The sequence below is a fragment of the Euprymna scolopes genome, chromosome 10 (assembly GCF_053919585.1).
Source record: "Euprymna scolopes isolate OS-2025 chromosome 10, ASM5391958v1, whole genome shotgun sequence".
Classification (NCBI taxonomy): domain Eukaryota; kingdom Metazoa; phylum Mollusca; class Cephalopoda; order Sepiida; family Sepiolidae; genus Euprymna; species Euprymna scolopes.
The window spans coordinates 107,555,178-107,577,413 of record NC_136491.1 but is presented as its reverse complement, the minus strand read 5'-3'; the positions used below and the strand labels follow the sequence as shown (position 1 = coordinate 107,577,413).

Genomic DNA, 22,236 nt, shown 5'->3' with positions numbered 1-22,236 from the left:
CAAGTTCAGGCTGCCATTTTGGAAGATCGGTGCATTACTATTCTCCAAATAGCCCAAGATGTCAAGATTAGTACAGGGTCTGCGGAAACTATCATTCATGACCATTTGCATATGCATAAGGTGTCTGCCAGATGGATTCCCAGGTTGCTCACACCATTCAAGAAGCGAGAACGCGTCAAATGCTCAAGGATGAATTTGGAGATGTGCCAAGAAGATGAGTCAAAATTTTTCAAAAGACTGATTACACAGGATGAAACCTGGATCCATCACTATGATCCAGAGACTAAATCCCAGTCAATGCAGTGGAAGCACTTGGACTCACCACCTCCAAAGAAGGCAAAGGTGCAGCCCTCCGCTGGCAAGGTCATGCTCACAGTCTTCTGAGACCAGGACGGAGTAGTGATGACAGATTTCCTGGCAAAGGGTACCACAATTACAGGAGCCTATTATGCTTCACTTTTGAGGAAATTAAGGGAAGCTATCAAAATCAAGAGGCGGGGCAAGATCAGCAGGACAACGCTCTGGTCCACAACTCGCATGTCGCCAGATCAGAAGCACGGGCGTGTGGTTATGAAATTCTCCCCCATCCTCCCTACTCTCCTGACCTTGCATCCTCTGACTTTCACCTCTTCCCAGCCATGAAGTTGTTTTTGAAAGGAAAGCGTTTCCCAGATGATGCAGCCTTGATTTCTGAAGTCATGTCGTGGTTGAAGGACCAACCTGGGGTGTTTTACAAAAACGGTCTCCAGAGCTGCATCAAACGATGGGAGAAATGCATAACCCTGCGTGGTTCCTATGTAGAGAAAGACTAATAACTGTGTCAAGTTTCGTTGCTCTACTGCTATGGGAAGTGGGTCAGGGGCATTACTTATTGCACGTCCCTCGTAGCAAACCAAAATGGCAGATTGTAATCTGACATCCCAAAATGAATTACTGATTATTTTACGCTATAAAAGTAATATTTCTTTTTGGAGTGGGGATTTAGCTGAGAGTGTTAATCTAAAAATTTGTCACTATTATTATTATTGTTTGCATCTCGTTTTTGTTTTTGTTTACAGCAAAGCAAATCAATTTAATAACTCACAATTTTTTTTATAATTTAAATTAAAATTTTAATTACATTCATATAGAGAATGCACAGAATAGTTAACAAAACCCACGCCCTCCCCATGTTAAAAATGGTTATCTAAATAGTAACATTATTTAGAAAATTGTTCGTAACAATGGAAGGGGCATTGTTAAATATTTTGTTTTCACATCGTTTTCTCATTATGCCTACCAATCGTCGACTATTTTCAACTGTTTATGAAAACTTTCAAGTAGCATGTTGTACACTAACGACGAACTGATACAATTTGGCTTTGTTTTAAAATCAAAATAAATCTTTTGTTGCTTTACAATTTTCAATCAATTACAAGGAAAACGTCTGAGAAAAAAAATATATGTGGAAATTACCTCAAAATTTGAAAATTTACAAAAACAAAAAACGACAAATTTCTAATTAAATATTTGTTAATTTTAAAAGAATCATAAATGGTGTTGTTACAAAAAAAAAATGAGTTGAGTTATTACTTGTCTTCTGTTCCTTACGACGTAGACTGCATACAATGTGTGGGTCCCGTGTGTAACATTACACTACTGTTCTCATACACCGGAAAAAGGTTGGATATTATATCAACTGAAACGTTGTGAGAATAACACTCAAGATGAGAACAGTGATCTAAATAATCAAAATAATACAAATTATCAATCGTTATTTTAACAAATTCAGAAACATTAAATTTTTATTGTTCTGTTGTTATTTGACAGGTTTGGAGGAAGATGTCACAAACGAATCTCCAATCGAGAGGCTGTTGACCGAAGACAACCAGTCACCGGAAACGGAAATCAAAGGTGGAAAATTGGCCTGGAGCCGCGACGAGCTGTGACAGGGGTGAAAAAAAAACCAACAACACAGGGCTCTCTCTCTTTCTGCTTGCGACTGGTGGGGAGGAAGACAAGCCCAGCCCTTTCCTTGTCATCCGTTATCATCACACGACAGAAAACAACAAAAAATTATTATTTTAAGAACACGGAAAATAGAGATCTACTTGACTCATTTTTTTACAACAGATATTTCAGATAAAATAAAATAAAGTAAAAGAAAATTATTATTATTATAAATATTTCCGAAAAATATATAAAAGAAATGAATGGCACCAACTTTCACGAATGCTATCTAACTATTTCTTCTAAGATTGTAATTCTTTATATTTTTCACCGTTCTCACTGAATATATACGAAAATTTGTATACAAAAACAAAGAAATAAAGTAAAAAAATAAATTTGAACAAAAAAAAATTATTTATGCTTTTGTTGTTTTTTAATGAATGTACCAACTTGGCATTGCCCGGGAGTATTTTAATGATTTATAAAAAAATAACAGTTCAGTGACTAATCGAAATGCAATTATTTTTTAAATAAACATATTTTTTTATTTTTTCCATTTTCAACCCCAAATAAGGCATAGTGCCACTTTGAAGTAAGGGCTACTATCTGGGACATAAGCTGCGGGGGCATTATGAAGGGAGATGAGTAGCAAGATGTTTGTTCACATTACACTTGAACTTCTGCATGTCAGTACAGTTGGGAAAGCAGAATCCCGGAAGGTGGTTCCAAAGTCTAGCAGTTCTGGGGAGTAGAAGGCTTTCTTACACCTAGGGATCTCTACTGTGTAGGGGTGGGATTTTGCTGCTTGTACGGTTTGTCGGGGTTATTTACATCAATGAGGTACAAGTGCTTGTAGTTCGTCAGAGCATTCACCATTAAAATACTTGTAGAACAGGCAGAGGGATGCAACATTTCGTCGATGGAACAGAGGCTGAAGCTTAGATGACAGTTCAGGACCTATCAGGTTGGCAATTCTCTTTTGAATTCTGTCCAGGAGTGAGAGACTAGTAGCAGATGCGCCAGCCCAAATGTGACAACAATACTCCATACCTGGGCGAATAGTGGCCTTATAAAGATACAGGATACTTTCAGGCGTAAGTAACTTTCTAGCACGGTAAAAAGAGATTACCTACTTTGCAGCAGCCTTAGCAATGCTCTCAATATATCTATTCCAGTTCATGTTCCTCGTGAACGTTAGGCTGAGGAGTTTAAAAGAAGTACTTTCAGGTAATGTGTTTTTGGTCATTGCTATTGGCGGTAGAGAAGGTTTCTTGTAATTATTGAAGGAAACAAGCTTAGTCTTGGCAACATTGAATGTGACCATCCATTTTTGTCTCCATTCCATTACACATTGGAGGTCTTCCTCGTTTCTGCCATTTCTTTAGATATGTGTTCATTTGTTTTCCTGTCATGCCTGTTAAAGAGCGTGGTGTCATCAGCATATACTCATCTCAGAGACAATTTTATCAGGTAGGTCCTTTATGAATATTAGGAATAATAAAGATCCAAGGATAGGCCCCTGAGGTAATCCCGCATTTATATCATATTGTTTAGATGTACAACTGTCAAGGACAACCTGAATTTTTCTCTTGTTTAAGAAGGATCTAATTATGTTATGTATTCTCTCAGTGATACCATATGATTTTATTTTCCTGAGAAGACTATCGTACCATATCCTGTCAAAGGCCTCAATATCTAGGGCTACCGCTCTACCCTACCCTGCTTTGTCCAATGAATAGTATATATATGTTCAGAGATTACAGTTAGGATATCTGCTGTCGAACAGGCTTGCTTAAATCCATATTGTTGGTCGGTCAGAAGTTTAGCAGCTGTAAGGTGATAGACTAGAGCTTAATTTATTATGGGCTCATATATTTTGGCGAAAAGCAGGAAGAAGCTAATGGGGTGATTTAATTTAAATACAATTTAATGGGTCAGTTCTTTTGCCAAAATTCTTGAAAACTGGTACCACAGAAGCAGTTTCCAACAGTCAGGAAAGCAAGATTCTTTAAGGCATTTGTTGTAAAGTTTGGAGAGAACTGGAGTAACCTCAGTGGAGCACTTTTCCGAGGTGTCTAGGGTTTTATGATACCATGCACCTGAGGAGGGGTGATTTTCAGGTCTCTTAGTGTGGCATCTGTCTGCAAAAGAAAGTCTTTCAACCGATATAAGTCTTCATCATTAAAATATAGATATTTTTTCCGTTCTTTTCCTGTTGTTATTTAGCTATAGTCTTCTATTCATATTGAAGATTCAGTTTTTTTTTTTTTATGTTCATCCAAGTCCAGTAATTTTGTGTTTTGGTGTAAGTAGTAGAAATATTCCCACTGTTTGAAAATATTGAAATTTGAAAAAGTATAACGGTTCTGAAATTCTGATTTTTTTAAAAATAGACACATTTATATATTTAAACTAACTGGATGCCCGGCGTTGCCCGGTCAAACACTACTCTTAAACATGATATTTTATTTATGCAGATTGCGTATGCATTATTATAGAATCAATCCTATAATGATTATTATATATTACGAGGAATAATTTGCCTGGTGAACTAATTTGCAAAAATGTTATAAAATAATAATGATAATATTGCGCATCAAATTCCGTCTGTGTTTGTTTATAATATCAAGTCAGCTGATATTTGGGATGACAATGAATGCCCTCGTACAGTCACTTCTGATCAATGTTTAATTTTAAAATATGCAAATGAAGAAATGATTTCCGGTGATTTTAATTGGTACCTCTTCTTTTATTGTAAATTAAACTCATTAATAAGAAAAAATTAAAATAAAACGGTAAGGTACACCCTTGCTTGAATAGAGGATCATTTGATCTGTAGTCGAAGTCTCTACCACTGAGCTACATCTGACGAAGGCCAGAGAAATAGTTGGCTGAATTGTTGTGAAACAACAACTATGAAGAGGAGGAAAACAGTCTGCAATTAAATAAATGTTTAAAAGAAATGTTTATTATCACCTCTTGATGATTCTGTTCAAAGCAAACTTTATTTTCTGCGATTGTAGATTTGAGCCTTTTCTAAGTACAGTTTAAAAGCAAAAGAGTAATAATTTGTAATTTTAAAAGCAAGAGAGTAATAATTTGTAATTTTAAAAGCAAGAGAGTAATAATTTGTAATTTTAAAAGCAAGAGAGTAATAATTTGTAATTTTAAAAGCAAGAGAGTAATAATTTGTAATTTTAAAAGCAAGAGAGTAATAATTTGTCATTTCTGTAAATTAAAGCACTCGTGTTACTTGTCCTACTCTTGATTCTGATGTCAATAAATTCAACACCACCACTTGTTATTTTGCTGTCAATAAATTCAACACCACCACTTGTTATTTTGCTGTCAATAAATTCAACACCACCACTTGTTATTTTGCTGTCAAAATTTCAAAACCAACGTTCGACACTTTGCTGTCAAAACTCACAACTGCAAAATACAACTCACTGTTGACAAGACTTGCTTCTTCAATGTCCAAATTTAAACTTCCCAGTCTCTCAAAACTTTGACTTTCTCATTCCTAACCACAGCATCTTATTTGCATATCACGTGACAAACTTGACAAACTCGTAGCCATATAAAAAGAACAGTGGCTATTATTTTTCTTCCTTCTTCATTCTTTCCAGCTGCCCCAGAACAGGTTTGTACTAACTTTTAACATCTTGTCTTGCTACTATTTCAGACCACATAAGATCTTCTCAGTATGATCAACACACTCATTCATAAAATGAATAATGCACTTATTCCAAACGAAATCATTTAATCACAGTTTCAACCTTTCAAAATTTGTGAGTTGAAAGATAACAAAAGTTAGTTTTGAGTTTTTCTTTCTCTTATTGTCATAGAATCTTTCAAAATTATAAACAGGATTCGTATTGTCCATTGTTTTGATAATTCACTTAAATCAAAACTTTTTTGAAATCGCGTAAACGTTTCTGATTTGTTTTATTATTTCAAACTTATAAATAACTAGCAGGATCTGCTAACTGGCGTTGCCCGTTAGAAGCATGACCCTCTCTTCTTGTAGAAAAATTGAACGTACAGTTGTTTTTGTTGTTGTTGTTCAACAACCACCCTCCTCATGTTAAGAAAGGTTTTCGGAATAGACACCCCTAACCTCCTCATGTTAAGAACGGCTTTTGGAATGGTCACCAGCAACATTCCCATGTTAAGAATGGCTTTCGGAATAGACACCCCATTTGGTAGTGTGGGTGACTCAAAATATTTGCCACAAATTGATAATCTCTGTCAAGATCCCCACATGCAAATACTATGAACCAACAAAGAAGTGACAGTGTTCGTCGACTCAGATGTTCTTAATCAGAAAAACGGAAAACCTATAAAAGTCGTCATTATAAAGGAAAGTGTGTAGGTGAACATAAGGTAAAAATTTCCCAACCAAAACAATGCTCTAAAATCAATCACTCTCCCCTTGTAAAAACAGTAAAGTACTGTTGATGCTGCTGCTGTTGCTACTGCTGCCCAACTCTCAAGCTCCTCATGGTAAGAACGGCTTTCAGAACAGACACCTCCAACCTCTTCATATTAAGAATGGCTTTCGGAATAGATTTGTTCAAATTTTTATGTCATAATGTAGGACGCTGGAACCAAACATTAAAAAAAAAAAGTTTGTCTCGCTTACTAAGATTCATTCATTTTTTTTATTACATTTTTACCCCAAACAAGGCACATTGCCACTTTGGTGTACAGGGCTACTATCAGGGACAACATCTACTGGGGTACTATGTGGGGATTTGGGCAGCAAGATTTCTGTTCACGTTATACTTGAACATCTGCATGTGAGTACAGTTAGGGAAGCAGGAACTTGGAATGGAATTCCAGAGTCTAGCGGTTCTGGGGAAGAAACTACTGAAGTAGGAATATCTTTTACATCTAGAGATCTCTACTGTGTGGGGGTGGAATTTAGCTGCCTGTCGGGTTTGTCGAGGGTGTCTACGTCGTGGGGGCACAAATGTCTACAGTTCGTTAGAGCATTCACCATTAAAATACTTGTAGAACAGGCAGAGGGATGCAATATTTCGTCGATGGGACAGAGGCTGAAGCTTAGATGACAGTTCAGGGCCTATCAGATTGGTGACTCTCTTTTGAACCTTGTCTAGGAGTGAGAGACTAGTAGCAGATGCACCAGCCCAAATATGACAGCAATACTCCATACATGTGCGAATGGTGGCCTTATAGAGGTACAGGATACTTTCAGGTGTTAGTAATTTTCTAGCATGATAGAGCCTACCTTCTTTACAGCAGCCCTGGCAATGCTTTCAATATAATTGTTCCAACTTGGTAGAGAAGGTTTCTTGTAATTATTGAATGAAACTAGTTTAGTCTTATCGGCATTGAACGTGACAATACATTTTTGGCCCCATTCCACTACAGATTGGAGGCCATCCTCTAGTGTTTCTGCCATTTCTTTAGATATGTGTTCATTTGTTTTCCTGTCATGCCTGTTATAGTGTGGTGTCATCAGCATATATACACATCTCAGAGGCAATTTTGTCAGGGAGGTCATTTATGAATATTAGGAACAACAGAGGTCAAAGGGTAGACCCTTGGGGCACTCCCACATTTATATCATATTGTTTAGATGTACGACCGTCGAGGACAACCTGGATTTTTCTCTTATCTAAGAAGGATTTAATTATGTTAAGTATTCTACCAGTGATACCGTATGATCTAATCTTCCTGAGGAGACCCTCATGCCATACCCTGTCAAAAGCCATAGATGTATCTAGAACTACCGCTCTGCCCTGCTCGGCTTTGTCCAGTGAGTGGTATATACATTGAGATTACAGTTAGGATATCTGCTGTGGAACGGGCTTGTCTAAATCCATATTGTTGGTCAGTCAGAAGTTTAGCATCTGTAAGGTGATGGGCTAGAGCATGGTTAATTAAGGTCTCAAATATTTTGGCAAAAAATGGGAGGAGGCTAATGGGGCAATAATTTAATGGGTCCGTTCTTTCGCCAGAATTTTTGAATACTGGTACCACAGAAGCAGTTTTCCAATAGTCTGGAAAGCAAGATTCATTAAGGCATTTGTTGTAGAGTTTGGAGAGAACTGGAGCTACTTCGGCTGAGCACTTTTTTAATAGCACAGCTTGGATGAGATCGAGTCCACATGCTTTTGAAGTGTCAAGGTTTTTTATGATAGCATGTACCTGAGCAGGGGTGATTTTCAGATTGTCTAGCGTGGCATCTGTCCGCATAGGAAAGTCAGGTAGGGGGTGGTTGAGAGGGTCCAGTGTGGAGTTTGAGGCAAACCAACTGGCAAGCATGTTAGCCTTTTCGGTTGCTGAGCAAACAACCTTGTGATTGTTGGATAGTGGGGGAATTGTTGATTGCCCATTATTTACTACACTGTTGTAGATTTTCCAGAAGTCACGAGTTCCTAATTTCTGTGCTTCGATGCGTTTTTTAGTGGTTTCAGTAAATTCTCTCTTAGCTGTCGCTATTTCTTTCTTAACGTACTTCTAGCTTTTATATACTTCTGTCTGTTTGAACTGGACTTATGTCGGTTAAATCTGTGGTATGCATGCTGCCTTTGAGCAATGGCAGTTGCACAAGTCGAAGTAAACTATTGGGGAGAGTGGGGCTTGCTATAATTTCTGCATGGGGACATGTGCTTCAATTGCAGTTTTGAACCATTCAGTGGTCTCATTTGCGCACTGTTCAGCAGAAAGAGAAAAAATATTTTCTCATGGGGCATCTCTGATAAGATCTCTGATGGCTTCCCAGTCAGCCTTTTTATAATATCTTGTTGTTTTGAGCACTGGCTCTTCAGTTTGGGTCTCGAGTTTAGGGCGATTTCAACCATTATCACGGCATGATCAGTGTTCCCAAGTGGGCTGTGGGCATTCGTTATACAATCATCGGGAACTGTGGTCAAAAACAGATCTAGAAGTGATGTGTGTTGTTCTTGCTGGTCAGGGAAACGGGTTAGAAACGTAACCATTTGTGATAGGGAGTGAGATATAGAGAAGCTATGTGTTGTGCTGCCCGCTGCGTCTGTGTAAGTCGAGAATCCAAGCCAGTTTTTGAGGTGGACATTAAAGTCACCAAATACATGTACTTGTGCGCTAGTGTCGAGGGAGAATGCTGTGTCTATGCTGTCAGAGACTTTGTTTATTATGGTGCAGTCCTGGGTCGAGGGAGAACGGTAGAGAAAATAAAAGTAGCTAATGTTATGTTGCATGTTAAGTCTAAAGCACATAAAGGCTTGATCGTCCGATTCTAGGTTTGTTTCTTTAGTCAAGGGAAGGGTATTACGAATGTAATCTCCAAGTCCGTGCATATGTCTGTCAGAGTCCTTACGGCAGAGTGGGAGATATCCAGGCATGTTAAAGTAGTTAGAGGGGATGGAGGAGTGTAGGTTAGTCTCACTTAGTGCTAAGATATCCGGGGTATTTGTTAGGAGAAATGCTTCAACATCAGCTAAATTAGTTCTAAACCCACGGATGTTCGTGAATGCAAGCCTCAAAGGAGGAGGCAAGTTGGATTTGTTTGACCCTAAGCCTGGTTTAAGCTTATTTTTAGATTGTACTGTCATCATATTTTTTAAAGAGTTTCAGTTTAGGTAAGGGGGAGCTGAACAGAAGGTTATGCAGAGTATCACACATGCAACATAAGTAGACCATCAGCTGACCTTTCTTCAACTAGGATTGTGGCCTCAGGAAAGCCCACTGGGGATGAGTGTAGGGTCCCTTTCCATGCGCGACATGGCACTACAAACATCCCGATATTATACAACTGTTGATAGAGCAGCCGCTCTAAGCGCTACCAAAGAGTTAGGGCACCTGTACTACCAGTCGGAAACAGCAGCCAGTAACTGTCAATCCGGTACCCTCAACCCATCAGAAGAAGGTCAACCCAATCTAATTGCACAGGCATATGTGGTACTCAAGCACTCTCAAGTGCCCAGTTTTGAGGGGTGGGATGTGTCGGGAGTGAGGAAAACGGCGTTCATTGCCCTAGACAAGAAACAAGATCTACCACTGTGTGTTTCTGTCAAATCACTGTGATAGCGTCTCTGCGCCTGACTAATAGGCAAAGAAGGAGTATGGAAGCTGGGCGATAGACAGAGCCTATCAACTCCTTAACCAGTTTAGGTTTGCAAACCGGTAATTTGTTTGAGTCACCAGCTCTAGGAAGGTTGTCATTCAAGACTGAAGAGGCCTCCCTCCCATTTGGTTTAGTTTCAGAGTTTTCCTTCTCCTAGACGGATGATCTGGGAAGATCTACTGAGTCCGTTAGCACTGAGAGGGTTTGCTTCGCGCCTGGATCCTAATCCAGGTTTTTCTACGACCCCGCGTGGTTAGTTAATGTTACTGGGTTAGTTTGTAGAGGTTATATATCTGCCGAATAGTTACACTCCTCAAAGTGATTAAGGGACATTGCTATTTCATTGTTATTGGATAAAGGGGGTAAGTAAAACTCATGCAGTATAAGTTTGTAAGCAGGCTTGTTCGGAGTTAATGTGGTTTGAGGCTTTTCCTTTATTTTATTTTATTCATATGTTAACTTAGGTATAGAATAACGTTACAGTATGAGTAGGTATTAAAAATTGAACTAAGACTTGTGCCCAATCTTTGTATATTTTAGACTAGCGGGGGTACCCGGCGTTGCCCGAGTGTTTGTTTCCGGGAAGGGGGGGGGAGAGTTTTAAAAAATGTTATGGTAGGTAAGTAGGAACGATCAAACCCGGAGTCATGAGTAAAAGTAGGAAAATAAAGTGAAAAAAAAAAACAAAAACATTTGCAACGTTAACAGTTCGGCCACCAAGAAAAGTCCATTCCAGTTGTTTAGGAAAAAAAAAAAAAAAAACCACTACGGTAGGTCGGCGCGAACGTGAAAATATAATGTGAATTGTCCAGCACGCTAACCACTACGCCACAGAGTACTGCAGCTTAGTTTAGTGATTTTAAATAACTTTACATGAAAGAACTACGAAGCCAAACCGGTGTTCTCTTCTCAACTGTTCCTTGTGAACGATCCCCAAACGGTGTTAAGTGGTGGCAGGGGGAGGAGGAATTTATTAGAGAGAAAATATTTTACCACTTCCATTGATCTTAACCGATTTTGGCCGTGACTTCTCAGCAGAAAAAGTATAGAAATCTAAGATTATCGAGGAATTTGAGAAATAATAAGCCTATAACACACCTCAGATATTGTTCTGCCGTTTGTGCATATTATATTTGCATGAAATATCTTGATTTTTAATCCTATTAATGTCAAAACCAGACGGGAAAAAATGAGTTCATTTTATTTATATAGAAGATGACAGGAGGGTTAAGATGTAAGTGTAATCTAGTACGGATAAAACAGTAGATATGTTTTGCGTCATGTGTAATTAGGTAAATAGATATATGGGCAGGTTTTCAATAGATGCAAATAAGTTGAAGTTGTATTAAGTATGTGTCTATTATTAAAGGAAGATAATTTCAGCTTTCAGTTAAGAGTCATGGAACATTTTGCATAACAAGGAGTATCGGTTCAGTTTCGTATTAATCATTGCAAAAATATCTAGGAGGAGACTTAGTTATTTAATGCAGGTCGCTTTGCTTCCGAGTACATTCTTTGGCTGTTAAGTACCTAACTGGATAGGAATGAGCTCTAATGCATGTTTTAGAGGTAGAAATGTATAGATGTTTAGTGATGACTATTAAGCAGTTAGCATGTGAAGGTTAAGGGCTGGAAATTAAAGATTCCACTACAAAGGTGTGTGTAATGTAGGAGTTTAGTGGCAGCTTGGGGGGATAGAGCATATTGTTAGCTTTCAAGAGACGGGGGTTATTAACTTAGAAATAACAGTAGATTTCCATTAGGATTTAGAGTTTCAAGTAAGGTTTGGTTTGGAGAAAAAAAAAAAAAAATTTTCTGTTTTTTTAAGCATGTTAGACAAACGCAGTCGCCTTGGAGGTAAAAATGTATATTGGAATTTCTTAGCTAGCTGTCAGGGTTTTTTTCAGTTATAAGAGAAATAATTGGTTCATGGTGATTCGGAATTTGTATTCCGTATTTATAGGCAGTCATTAAGGTTAGGGATAAAGCATTGCATCTATTTAGAAAATAGCCCTAGTAACAGAGCTAAGATAGCTGTATATTTCAGTCACAAATATAGTGAAAGTGAAATATAAGCTATATTCGATGGTTTGGTTTGGTATAGGATACTAGTTCAGAGAGTGATCCAGACATAAATAATAACATTATAATTCAAAAAGCCATTCTCAACATGGGGAGGGGAGGGTACTTTGCACCATACTTCAACCTTAAAATTCAATAAAAGAACATATCATAAAAATTTTATTAAACTTGGAAATACGATTAAAAAAAAATAAATAAGTAAAAAATAGCACGGATCAGTAAGTGCACTAGCACCTGATATGGATATCATGGAGGCCACTTTATTAATACAAGCGAGCATGTGGTAATTGCAGATATTAAGTATATTACTAAAATGAAGTTCTTCTAACTTCTATAGTAGAAAAAATAAATCCTCGCTTCTGTTAAGTTAAGAAATGTCTATTGCCTAGGCTTTCCAATTTTTTCGAGTCGAATTTTAAGAACTACGTAAGAAGGCTCGCAAGGAACTCAAAGAGATAAAGACAATATATACATATATAATTAAAATACATTATAATTAAGAAAATAAACTAAATTTAAAAGAGAAAAAGTATAAACTACAGTTGGCAAGAAAGTAAAAAAACAGTTGGCATTTTGTTAGGATAAGGATGGGTTAGGTACACTTAGCTTGCTTTGGACATCTTGAGTTTTTGACTTGACTACCAGCATGTGTAACCATGATTTAGGTGGAAGGTGCTTCCCTTCCTTACCCGGTCTTTGTCATCTTTAGTTATCTCAAAATTTTGGATGCTAAAACCAAACACTAAAAAAGTGGGCACTTCTGCATGTTAGTGACATGAGGCGAATGCGTGTATTTTAGTTTCAAGAACCGCCAACAGATGTTGCTTGTCAGCCAAATAGTGGGGCAGATTGCTGAAACAATTTTTCACTTGGTGCTTGCATCACTAAGCGAAGAATTCTTATGGAATATTGAGATAACCTACCCCACTAAAAGAACAGGGGTTGATACTGTTCCTTTTTTAAAAGTATGTGCAAACTAAAATATATTTTGATACATTTTTATACAATCTTTCTGTACAAAAAAAATTATTATTAAACCTCTATGAATGTTTCATGTTTTTATCATATTTATTATTTATTTTCATTTATGAATCATTCATTTAAAAGAAATTAAATTAATACATTAAAACTATATTTTGATACATTTTTTTATACAATAAATGTTTCGATTTTCATATATTTTTGTTATTATTTCGTTATTACATATTGTTGCGTTATCGTAAATACTTGTTTATATTTGAGGTAAACAGAATGGCCGCTTTCAAAGAACAGGGGCCGAAAACTCGTTTCTGTTGCTAAAATGTCACTGTCACGCAGAAGTGCCAAAAAGTGAAGTTCGTCTTATTTGCTAAGGTTCGTTCATTGAGTCATATCATAATTTTGGATGCTATAGTCTCGTTTACTAGTCATATAATTTTGGACGCTAAAAACAAACATTAAAAACGTGAAGTTAATTTTTTTTTATTAAGATTCATTCATTTAGTCATACAAGAATTTTGGACGCTAAAAACAAACATTAAAAAAGTGAAGTTAGTCTGGTTTACCACCATACCGTCAGGGAGAGACGCCTACAATTTGCCGGTCACTGTCTGAGGAGCAAGCGTGAATTGGTGAGTGATGTATAGCTATGGACTCTATGACACGGACGCGCAAGCAAAGGATGACCTAGCTCCACGTACATCCAACAAATAGCACCTGACGTCAACTGTGAACTTGAAGATCTGAGGCAGCTGATGGAAGACAGGAAACTGGTGAGGAAGAATCATATTGGTCTGGGGAAAGGCCTGTTCTGATGATGATGATGATGATTACATTGTAATCATATTGTATTGTAAAATTCTTTCAAGAAAAACATCAGATACTTACGGAAGAGATCATGAGAAGATTGCCAACATCCTAAGAGAAAGTGATTTTTTGTGGATTGAACTGGATTCGAACTCAGGACACCCAGGTCGTCAGTCCATGTTGTTAACCACTAGACCACAGTTACCTTCTTATGAACTAATAAAAGCCACCATGCGTCCTTCAGAACTTGATTTACTACGACCAGCATTAATGAAGGATGTTATTGTTTAATAAGCTTCCAACTTGAGTTCTTTGCCTTCTCCGCCAATTTCTGACAGACGCTGCACTATTAGTTTTCTCATCATCTGTCTCATATTGTATTCAGCAAATATGACTGCCATTTTCTCATTAGTTCTCTTAATTGCTTGTCATTCAAACTTGGCCTCAAATGACAATTATTATGCGGATTAAAATGAAGACGTAGAAAATCACAATTCCAAAGTCAACGACAATCACAAATATTAAAATCTACCTTTTATGCAATGTTTTAAGTTATTCTGAGTTTTTTTGTTATTTGAACAATTCAAACTACTCCCAGCGATTGCAAACTAACAAATTTAACCAAAATGCAAAAAAATCAACAATTAAGTAATTTTAATAAGTGCTCAGTTTCTAATACAAATCCTAGTACATCACTCCTTATTGGAAACACTCAAGGGAAGGACGAAACCAAATTATTGCCAGTATGTTTGGGAGAAGTTCTATTTTTCTTTTTTTTTTTTTTTTTACAATATTTTAAGCAGATTTGACACTCAGCTACCAGATTTTCAGGGGTCACTCGGTTTCTAATATAACATAAGTAGATGTAGATGTGTATAACTTATGATAAAACTTGCGAAGTATGCACTGCTTTATGGTTGTTGTAAAAATGGAACGGAAATTCAAATTTCGTTCTGTTTTAATCTTTTTTTTTTTAATTGTGCCCCCCAAACGAATGTAATCAAAAGAATAACATTCAACAATTGTACTTTTCATGTATAAAAAAATCAAAAGATTTAAAAAAAAAAAAAAAAACAATTTTATTAACGAAAGGGCATAATTTAATTTTTAAAAGAAAAAAGTCAGTTTGGTATATCTTTTTTGTTATTTTTTTTACACAAACAATGTTTATTAGTAGGTCGTGGCAAGACCAAAAGTTCCTTTTTGTGATGTCACGTGACGGCGGCCAGTGATAATTAGATTTCCCCAAATAAAAAAATAGCCACATCGTTACAAAGAAAACTACTTATTTATTAAAGAAAAATTGAGTATAATGTTATAATTAAAATGAGATATATAAAAACATGCATGAGTACCATGAAATTATTATACCAAAATATCAAAGAAATCCGTCCAGTGGTTATTTAGATTATTAATTACAAACATACTAAGAGTTTCATTTTTATATATATAGATTTTCACAACCAAACAGCATCACAGCCTACAAGAGCCATGATAGCCAACAAACCGGAAGTCAAAGACTTGAGTTTCACTCTAATTTGGGCTCATCAGTTAGATATATCCGAACCCGGGATTTGAAACCCGAGCCTCTTGCATGTGAGGCAAGCACTCTGCCCCGCACACAACAGACTCTATTAACTAACACAGATTAAGCAAACCGCTGTGAAATCCAACTGTGGAATGGACCTACTTCGTCTCGACAAGGGACGTGCTCATCCAACCAGCTATAACCAAAGCTGATGTCTCACAAGTAGGAATTTTAAACTTGCTAGGACAACACCATCCAGCAATGCTAACCTAACAAACAATTAGTAATAGAATTTTGCAGAATGTGAGAGATTATATAATTATTTCCACAGCCAAACAACATCACAGCTCACAAGAGCCATGACAGCCAACAAACCTGAAGTCCAAGACTCAAGTTTTGTCCTCATTTGGGCTCATCAGTTAGACATATCCAAACTCGCATGGAACAGGATCAGGTTTTGAATCCCGGATTCAGATATATCTAACTGATGAGCCCAAGTGAGGGCGACATTCAAGCCATGGACTTCCAGTTTGTTGACTGTCATGGCTCTTGTGAGCTGTGATGTTGTTTGGCTATGGAAATAATCATATAATCTATCACATTCTGAAAAATTATATATAGATATATATATTATTCCCTATTGAGGTTACCAAATTGGTAAAAGGGGAAAATTATTCCCAACTCACATTTAGGTAAAAATGCACTTTCGTATAAATAATTGAATTCATTCCAAATCCCCCCAAAAAAAAGAAAAGAAAAGGTATCTAAAAAAAATAAATAACACACACACACATTATATATATATATATATATATATATATATATATATATATAGTAAACCTCACTCTCCCCAATGGTTTACTTCTACTTGCGCAGCTGCCATTGCTCAAAGGCAGCATACACACCATAAACTTATCCAACATTTACAAATGGATAGTACAAATAGACAAAAGTATATAAAAGTTAGAAGTTTAAGAAGGAAATAGCCACAGCCAACGTACACGAGTGAGACTTCCATTGCCAAATAGGCACCGGCTACAATGTTGAACACAGCGTGTTGGAGAGACTGCTCGTTAAACAAAAAGTGCGTGTGTGCATGGTCCCATTTTACTTACGTTTTTTATCTAAAAAAAGGAGATTATAGTTAGAATTTTTTTTGAATAAGCAATTGTTGAGTTTCATCATCCGACATATACAATTTCTACATTATTAGGAAAATTGGTGCAAGTCCAAATTACACTTGTGGCGATAAACAAAAATAAAGAAAAACCTTTATCGTGTACTTGTCATGGAATGAAGATGGTTGTCATACCAAGTTTTAATTTCAATGTCGTCGCTGTTTTTTCTCTTATCGAAAAACAGTGAAATTTTATTTTCTTGAATAAAAAACTCTACTTGACGAGAACACGACTGTTATTCAAAAGGTACACGATAAAGGTTTTTCTTTATTTTTTGTTGTATACAGGGTGTCCACAAAGTCTGGCTACATTATGTAGCCAGACTTTGTGGGCACCCTGTATATTGTATATGTTGGATGATGAAACTTGTTTGGGGTGAAAATGAAATAAAAAATGTTTTTTTAAATATATATATATATATATATATATATATATATATATATATCTTTATTCCAATGTATGATTAGTTATTTTATCTAACTGGTTTTTGCTCCAGGACAGTGGCAAAATAAGACAAACACAACAAAGGCCTACATTTAAAATTCAATACAAATTTTACTAGATCCTGGGTTGCCAAAAAAAGTAATGCCCGCTTTTTGCTTCTGTAAACAGAGCTTAAACAGACCTCAAAAGGTAATAGTTTTTGAATCTCCAACAGGAACTAGTTGCTGGTTCATCTGTCTTTGAAGAGGTGGCAGCTGTTGAAGGGGTTAATATGATGCCTTCTGATGTAAAAAGATCCAGCCCTCGCACAGATAGGATAATGCAGAAGTCTATTTTAAATGATCATGTCAGTTCGACAATTCAGACTAAATTGGAAGTTACTAATGGACTCAAATAATAATATGCCTAATTATTTGGGCTTGAAATAAAATGTCTCAAGAGATGATAGTTGGAGGCTTCATCCCTCATGCAGGGGGGACGGGGTAAGTTTCAAATCTCCTTCTCGTACGGGTTGCATCAATGAAACTGAAGCGGAATTCTTTAAGATTCTTTAAGTAGGTTTAACCCCACAGTGTGAATGCGGTATTTTGGTGAAAGTTGCCGACTAAGAGTAACCTTAATGTATCGTAGACAAATAGAAAGACCTCTGACCCCCCCCCCCCAATTCCTAAGTTTGTTGTTAATTTGTATTTTGTAATGTACTCATTCTGGAATGTATTTTAATTTGACGAATAATAAACTAAATATATATTTTATCAGCTGATCGTAATCTATCTATATGCTAGTGTTGCCAATTTAGCCAGTTTCCTGCTAGATCTGAAGATTGTATTTGCAATCTAGCGGGTAAAATTTTGATTTATATATTTTACAAAATTAAGGTACAACAAGGAGAATAAAAAAGTGGGGAGATGGGGCGGGTCTATCATAAAGAAATTTCGAGGACCTATTTTTATAAACTCACAGTAGCTGTGGTTCATTTAGCACGGCGCCCGAATTTAGAATAAAAATTAGACTTTTTTTTTTCTTTTTCTATTCGGTTCCCCGAAAACAGTGAGCATTGTTAGACTTTTTTTATGTCCCATATTTTATCGAATAAATAAATTTAAAAAATACATATACGTTTTTTTTTAAACGTGTGGGATTCTTTAAGTAGGATTAACTTCACAGTATGAATGCGGGATTGTGGTGAAAGACGCCAACTAAGAGTAATTTCAAAGTTTTATAGACAAATAGAAAGACCTCCGAACCCCCCCCCTCCCATTCATTAGGGCTTCATGCCTAAGTTTGTATTTTAAAATACTCATTACTGCAATGTATTTTAATTTTGGCCAACTCTCCTCGCCAGGTCAAGTCACCAAGGAAGTGATCACGTTGTTGAAGAAAACGGATAGGCATGGCAGGGAAGAATTAGACAACTACAGGTTCATAACTCCAATCTGCAGGTTGTTATCGGCAACTTGATTGAACTAGAGACGAACTATGCCGTAAAGGGGAGATCGATTCCAAACAACTTGCATATGATCTTAGAAGACGACACAAAAGTCACATTGATCAATTTGGATCAGTTCAAAGTTTTCAATAGGGTGGGCCATCATTTCCTGACATCTGTTCTAGAGACCGCTGGACTCAAACAGAGCTTCCACAAATGGATCTCCGTACTGTACCGTGCACTGACAGTAGTAATACAGGCAAACAAAAAGTATTCAAAATCCTTTGCCATCTCTCGATCCGTGCGTCAAAGCTGTCCGTTGTCTCCCCTGCTTTACGTCCTTGCGTTGGAGCCGCTACTTTACAAGCAAAGGCGTGAGGAGGCAAGTCTGGTTCTGCACAGAAGCGTATTGCCTGGAGGGTTGAAAGCCAGGGTCTCGGCATTCGCCTATGACATCACCATCTTTGTGTTATGTTTCCAAGACATCGAGGTGGTGACAGGCTCTCACACAGTATGAAAAAAATTACCAAGCAAGTCGATCAGTCTGTAGTTGGGAACCTGGAGGAGTGCTGACACTCTTCCTGCTTCCTTCAGCTGGACAGACGGCCTGGTTCGGATCCTCCATGTGTGGTATGGACTGGGTCTTCAATTCGAAAAAAAATTAGTCAGAGGTAAAGTCAAAGGTTCAAAGGAAGTTATCCTTGAAGGGTAGAGCAGACGCGTGCTTCACCTACGTCTTTCCTTTCATCTTTTACTGACTGACTGTACTTCCATTGCCTGCAAACTATTTAAAATCCCTGCAGAGGAAGCTGTCCTTGTTTCTTTGGACAAGGGCAAACATTGGGTTCGAAGGCAGGTCAGTGTTCAACATGCGTATGAGGGAAGCTTAGGACTACCTGACTTGAGGTGTCATCAAGATGCCAAGAGGCTGGCTTTCCTGAGTCAAACTTTGACAGAAGATTTGCATAGTACCCCGCGATCGATTCCAGCCTCATCCTTGACTACATGGTTGAGGCGCATTGAAGATCATGGATTGACACTCAGTTCTTGAGAGAGTGTAGAGCCGCGCTAAGGAATCTCCCAGAGTTCAGTAATCTTTCACGGCTTACTAGTAAAGAACTTTACAAGGAACTAATGAGGGTAGATGGGACTCTCTTAAGCCATGGTAGGCACTCCATCTAGTGATGGCATCATGATAAAAAAATACTCTTGATAGCCCTGGCGAAGCATCAAGTATTCAGCTATCGACAAGATTCGAATTACACTACAAACTCGTGTAGTGAGTTCAATCTCAGCTACGTCCGCGCTGGATGATGTATGGAGTGAGAGAGGCCACCGCTGACCCGCTCATCAAGCGTCTGGGGTTGTCAAAGGGGGAGATCTGCTCAGGGTGGAGTTGGGTGATAGGTTTGAATCATCTCAACAACTCTGAGTTTTCCTTGAGCTGGCGATTGACCCAATATGTGTTGCCTCTCAATGCTGTCCTACACAGTGCCAGATTGGTAAGTTCGCCCGGGTGTCCCCATTACAGTTGAGAAAACATTAGAACACGCGTTCTTCGAATGCAGCATACTCAAGCGGTGCTAGGTGTATGTCAACGAGGTGACAGCTCATAGTGATCTTGAGCTTTCTTATCCATTGGATGTGTCCTACATTATCCACAGTGTCGTGCTGCCGTGGGACAGGGAGAGACAAATGGTGTTTCTTGCGATCCTGGCTGTAGTCAGAATGGTGATATGGACATCATGACTGCATGAGAAGCGTCAGGTGGAATCTTTTGCTCATCAGGATCTCATCCCTTTCTTCAAGCAACAAAATGAAGGTGAAGATTGGATGTGATAGGCAAACATTATATCACGCGGCCTGTGACAGAGGATGGATTAAGATAGCAAGTCTGTGCATGCATAGAGGGGCCAAGTCTGTGTTCCCTGCCTAAGCATGGTGTGCACGGTTCCAGGTCTTGACTCCAGACCCCTTAAGTGTAAAGACTAGGTTTCTTTGCTAGCCATCTATCACTATAGGTAACCTCCAAGATGCCCATGCAGCCATTTTACTGCTATAAAAATTTTATCGCATGAAGTATGGCTTAACCCCATCAAAAAAAAAATATTGTCCTAAACTTTAACTTTAATTTTGAACTTTTTGTTTCAGTTGAAATTAATAGATTTTTCTACTATATTAAAGCACTTTAACCATAACTTCTAAAGTGCCAACTCTAATTTTTCATTAGTTTCAACCTCTGATTATCACCAAGTATATTATAAATTTAAATAGTAAATTATATGCGTCTTTATAACATAACATAAACTTTAATACTAACTCTATATTTTATAGAATCTACTCCAAGTAAAAAAAAATAAACAAGCCTGAAGAGTGCTAGAGTGGATGAAACGCGAAATATTCAGTGTAGCTCAATCGCCATATATATTTTATAACTTACTAACTAGCTCTACCTACGTATTGAGCACTTTTGAAGTAAATACGTAAAGTTAACGCATAAATTTCATTTAAATTATTAGATTATTGTTGACCCTTCAATGTTGCTTTAATTCAAAAAATGTTTCATTTAAATTATTAAATTGTTGTTGAGTCTTCTATCTCGCTTTAATTTAAAAAATGTTTCATTTCAATTATTAATTATTGTTGACCTTTCAATTTTGCTTTAATTTGAAAAATGCTTCATTTAAATTATTAATTTGCTCAAAATTGTTGTTGACCCTTCAATATTGCTTTAATTTGAAAAATGTTTCATTTTAGTTGATAAATTATTGTTAATCCTTCAATGTTAATTTAATTTACAAAAATGTTTCATTTAAATCATTAAATTATTGTTGATCCTTCAATGTTAATTTAATTTACAAAAATGTTTCATTTAAATCATTAAATTATTGTTGATCCTTCAATGTTAATTTAATTTACAAAAATGTTTCATTTAAATCATTAAATTATTGTTGATCCTTCAATGTTAATTTAATTTACAAAAATGTTTCATTTAAATCATTAAATTATTGTTGATCCTTCAATGTTAATTTAATTTACAAAAATGTTTCATTTAAATCATTAAATTATTGTTGATCCTTCAATGTTAATTTAATTTACAAAAATGTTTCATTTAAATCATTAAATTATTGTTGATCCTTCAATGCTGTTTTAATTTCAAAAGTATTTCATTTAAATAGTATAATTTTTGTTGACCCTTAAATATCGCATTAATATTAAAAATGTTTCATTTAAATTATTGTTGACCCTTCAATGTTGCTTTAATTCGAAAAATGTTTCATTTAAATTATTAAATTGTTGTTAACCATTAAATATCGCTTTAATTTACCTTTTCTGGTTTCATGTTCTCACTGACTGGTTACAATATGGGGGATCGATTTACTAGAACATTATATTAGAAACTGAGTACCTCTGTGAGATATTATCTCGCCTGGGCTTTGTCCTTGGCAGAATGAAAGAAAGCAACAGAAATCACAACAGGTTCACCTTTAAACTTCAACGTAAATTTTATTAAAGTAAAAAGATCCAAATTGCAAAAGATGTGCCATCTTTAGCTTTCTGCAGAACAGAGCTGGTAACACCCGTAAGGGTAGTAGTTCATGGTTTATTTTCGCGTTTGCAGGATTAAATACTCCACGCTATTCAAAGAATAGTTGCAACAAGTCGATGAGTTAAGTGATGACTTCCAAGGATGAATGCTGCAAGTCCAGTAGATATCATGGAGTTCACTGTAAATAATCGTCCGAATGGCGGACAAAGGGCAGATCAAAATGTAGACATTAAA

The 22,236-nt window shown here is 36.7% G+C and overlaps 1 protein-coding gene and 1 long non-coding RNA gene across 5 annotated transcripts in view; one reads left to right on the top strand and one right to left on the bottom strand.

The window, feature by feature from the left end:
• LOC145286198 (major facilitator superfamily domain-containing protein 6-like) overlaps positions 1–2,343 on the top strand; it is a 687,250-nt gene extending 684,907 nt beyond the window's left edge. For all 3 annotated transcript variants that reach the window (XM_080134993.1, XM_080134994.1, XM_080134995.1), the window contains one exon: positions 1,810–2,343. In XM_080134993.1, the coding sequence (XP_079991119.1) occupies positions 1,810–1,928 (119 nt within the window). In that variant the 3' untranslated portion in view covers positions 1,929–2,343. The remainder of the gene's footprint in view (positions 1–1,809) is intronic.
• Positions 1–22,236, bottom strand: part of LOC145286199 (uncharacterized) — a 75,882-nt gene that overhangs the window by 32,128 nt on the left and 21,518 nt on the right. Inside the window, exon 2 of one of the 2 annotated variants that reach the window (XR_013869126.1) lies at positions 21,945–22,180. The exons of the other annotated variant lie outside the window; for it this stretch is intronic. This is a non-coding gene — a long non-coding RNA (uncharacterized LOC145286199). Of the gene's footprint in view, positions 1–21,944; positions 22,181–22,236 lie in introns of those variants that run through there. 2 annotated transcript variants of the gene reach the window in all.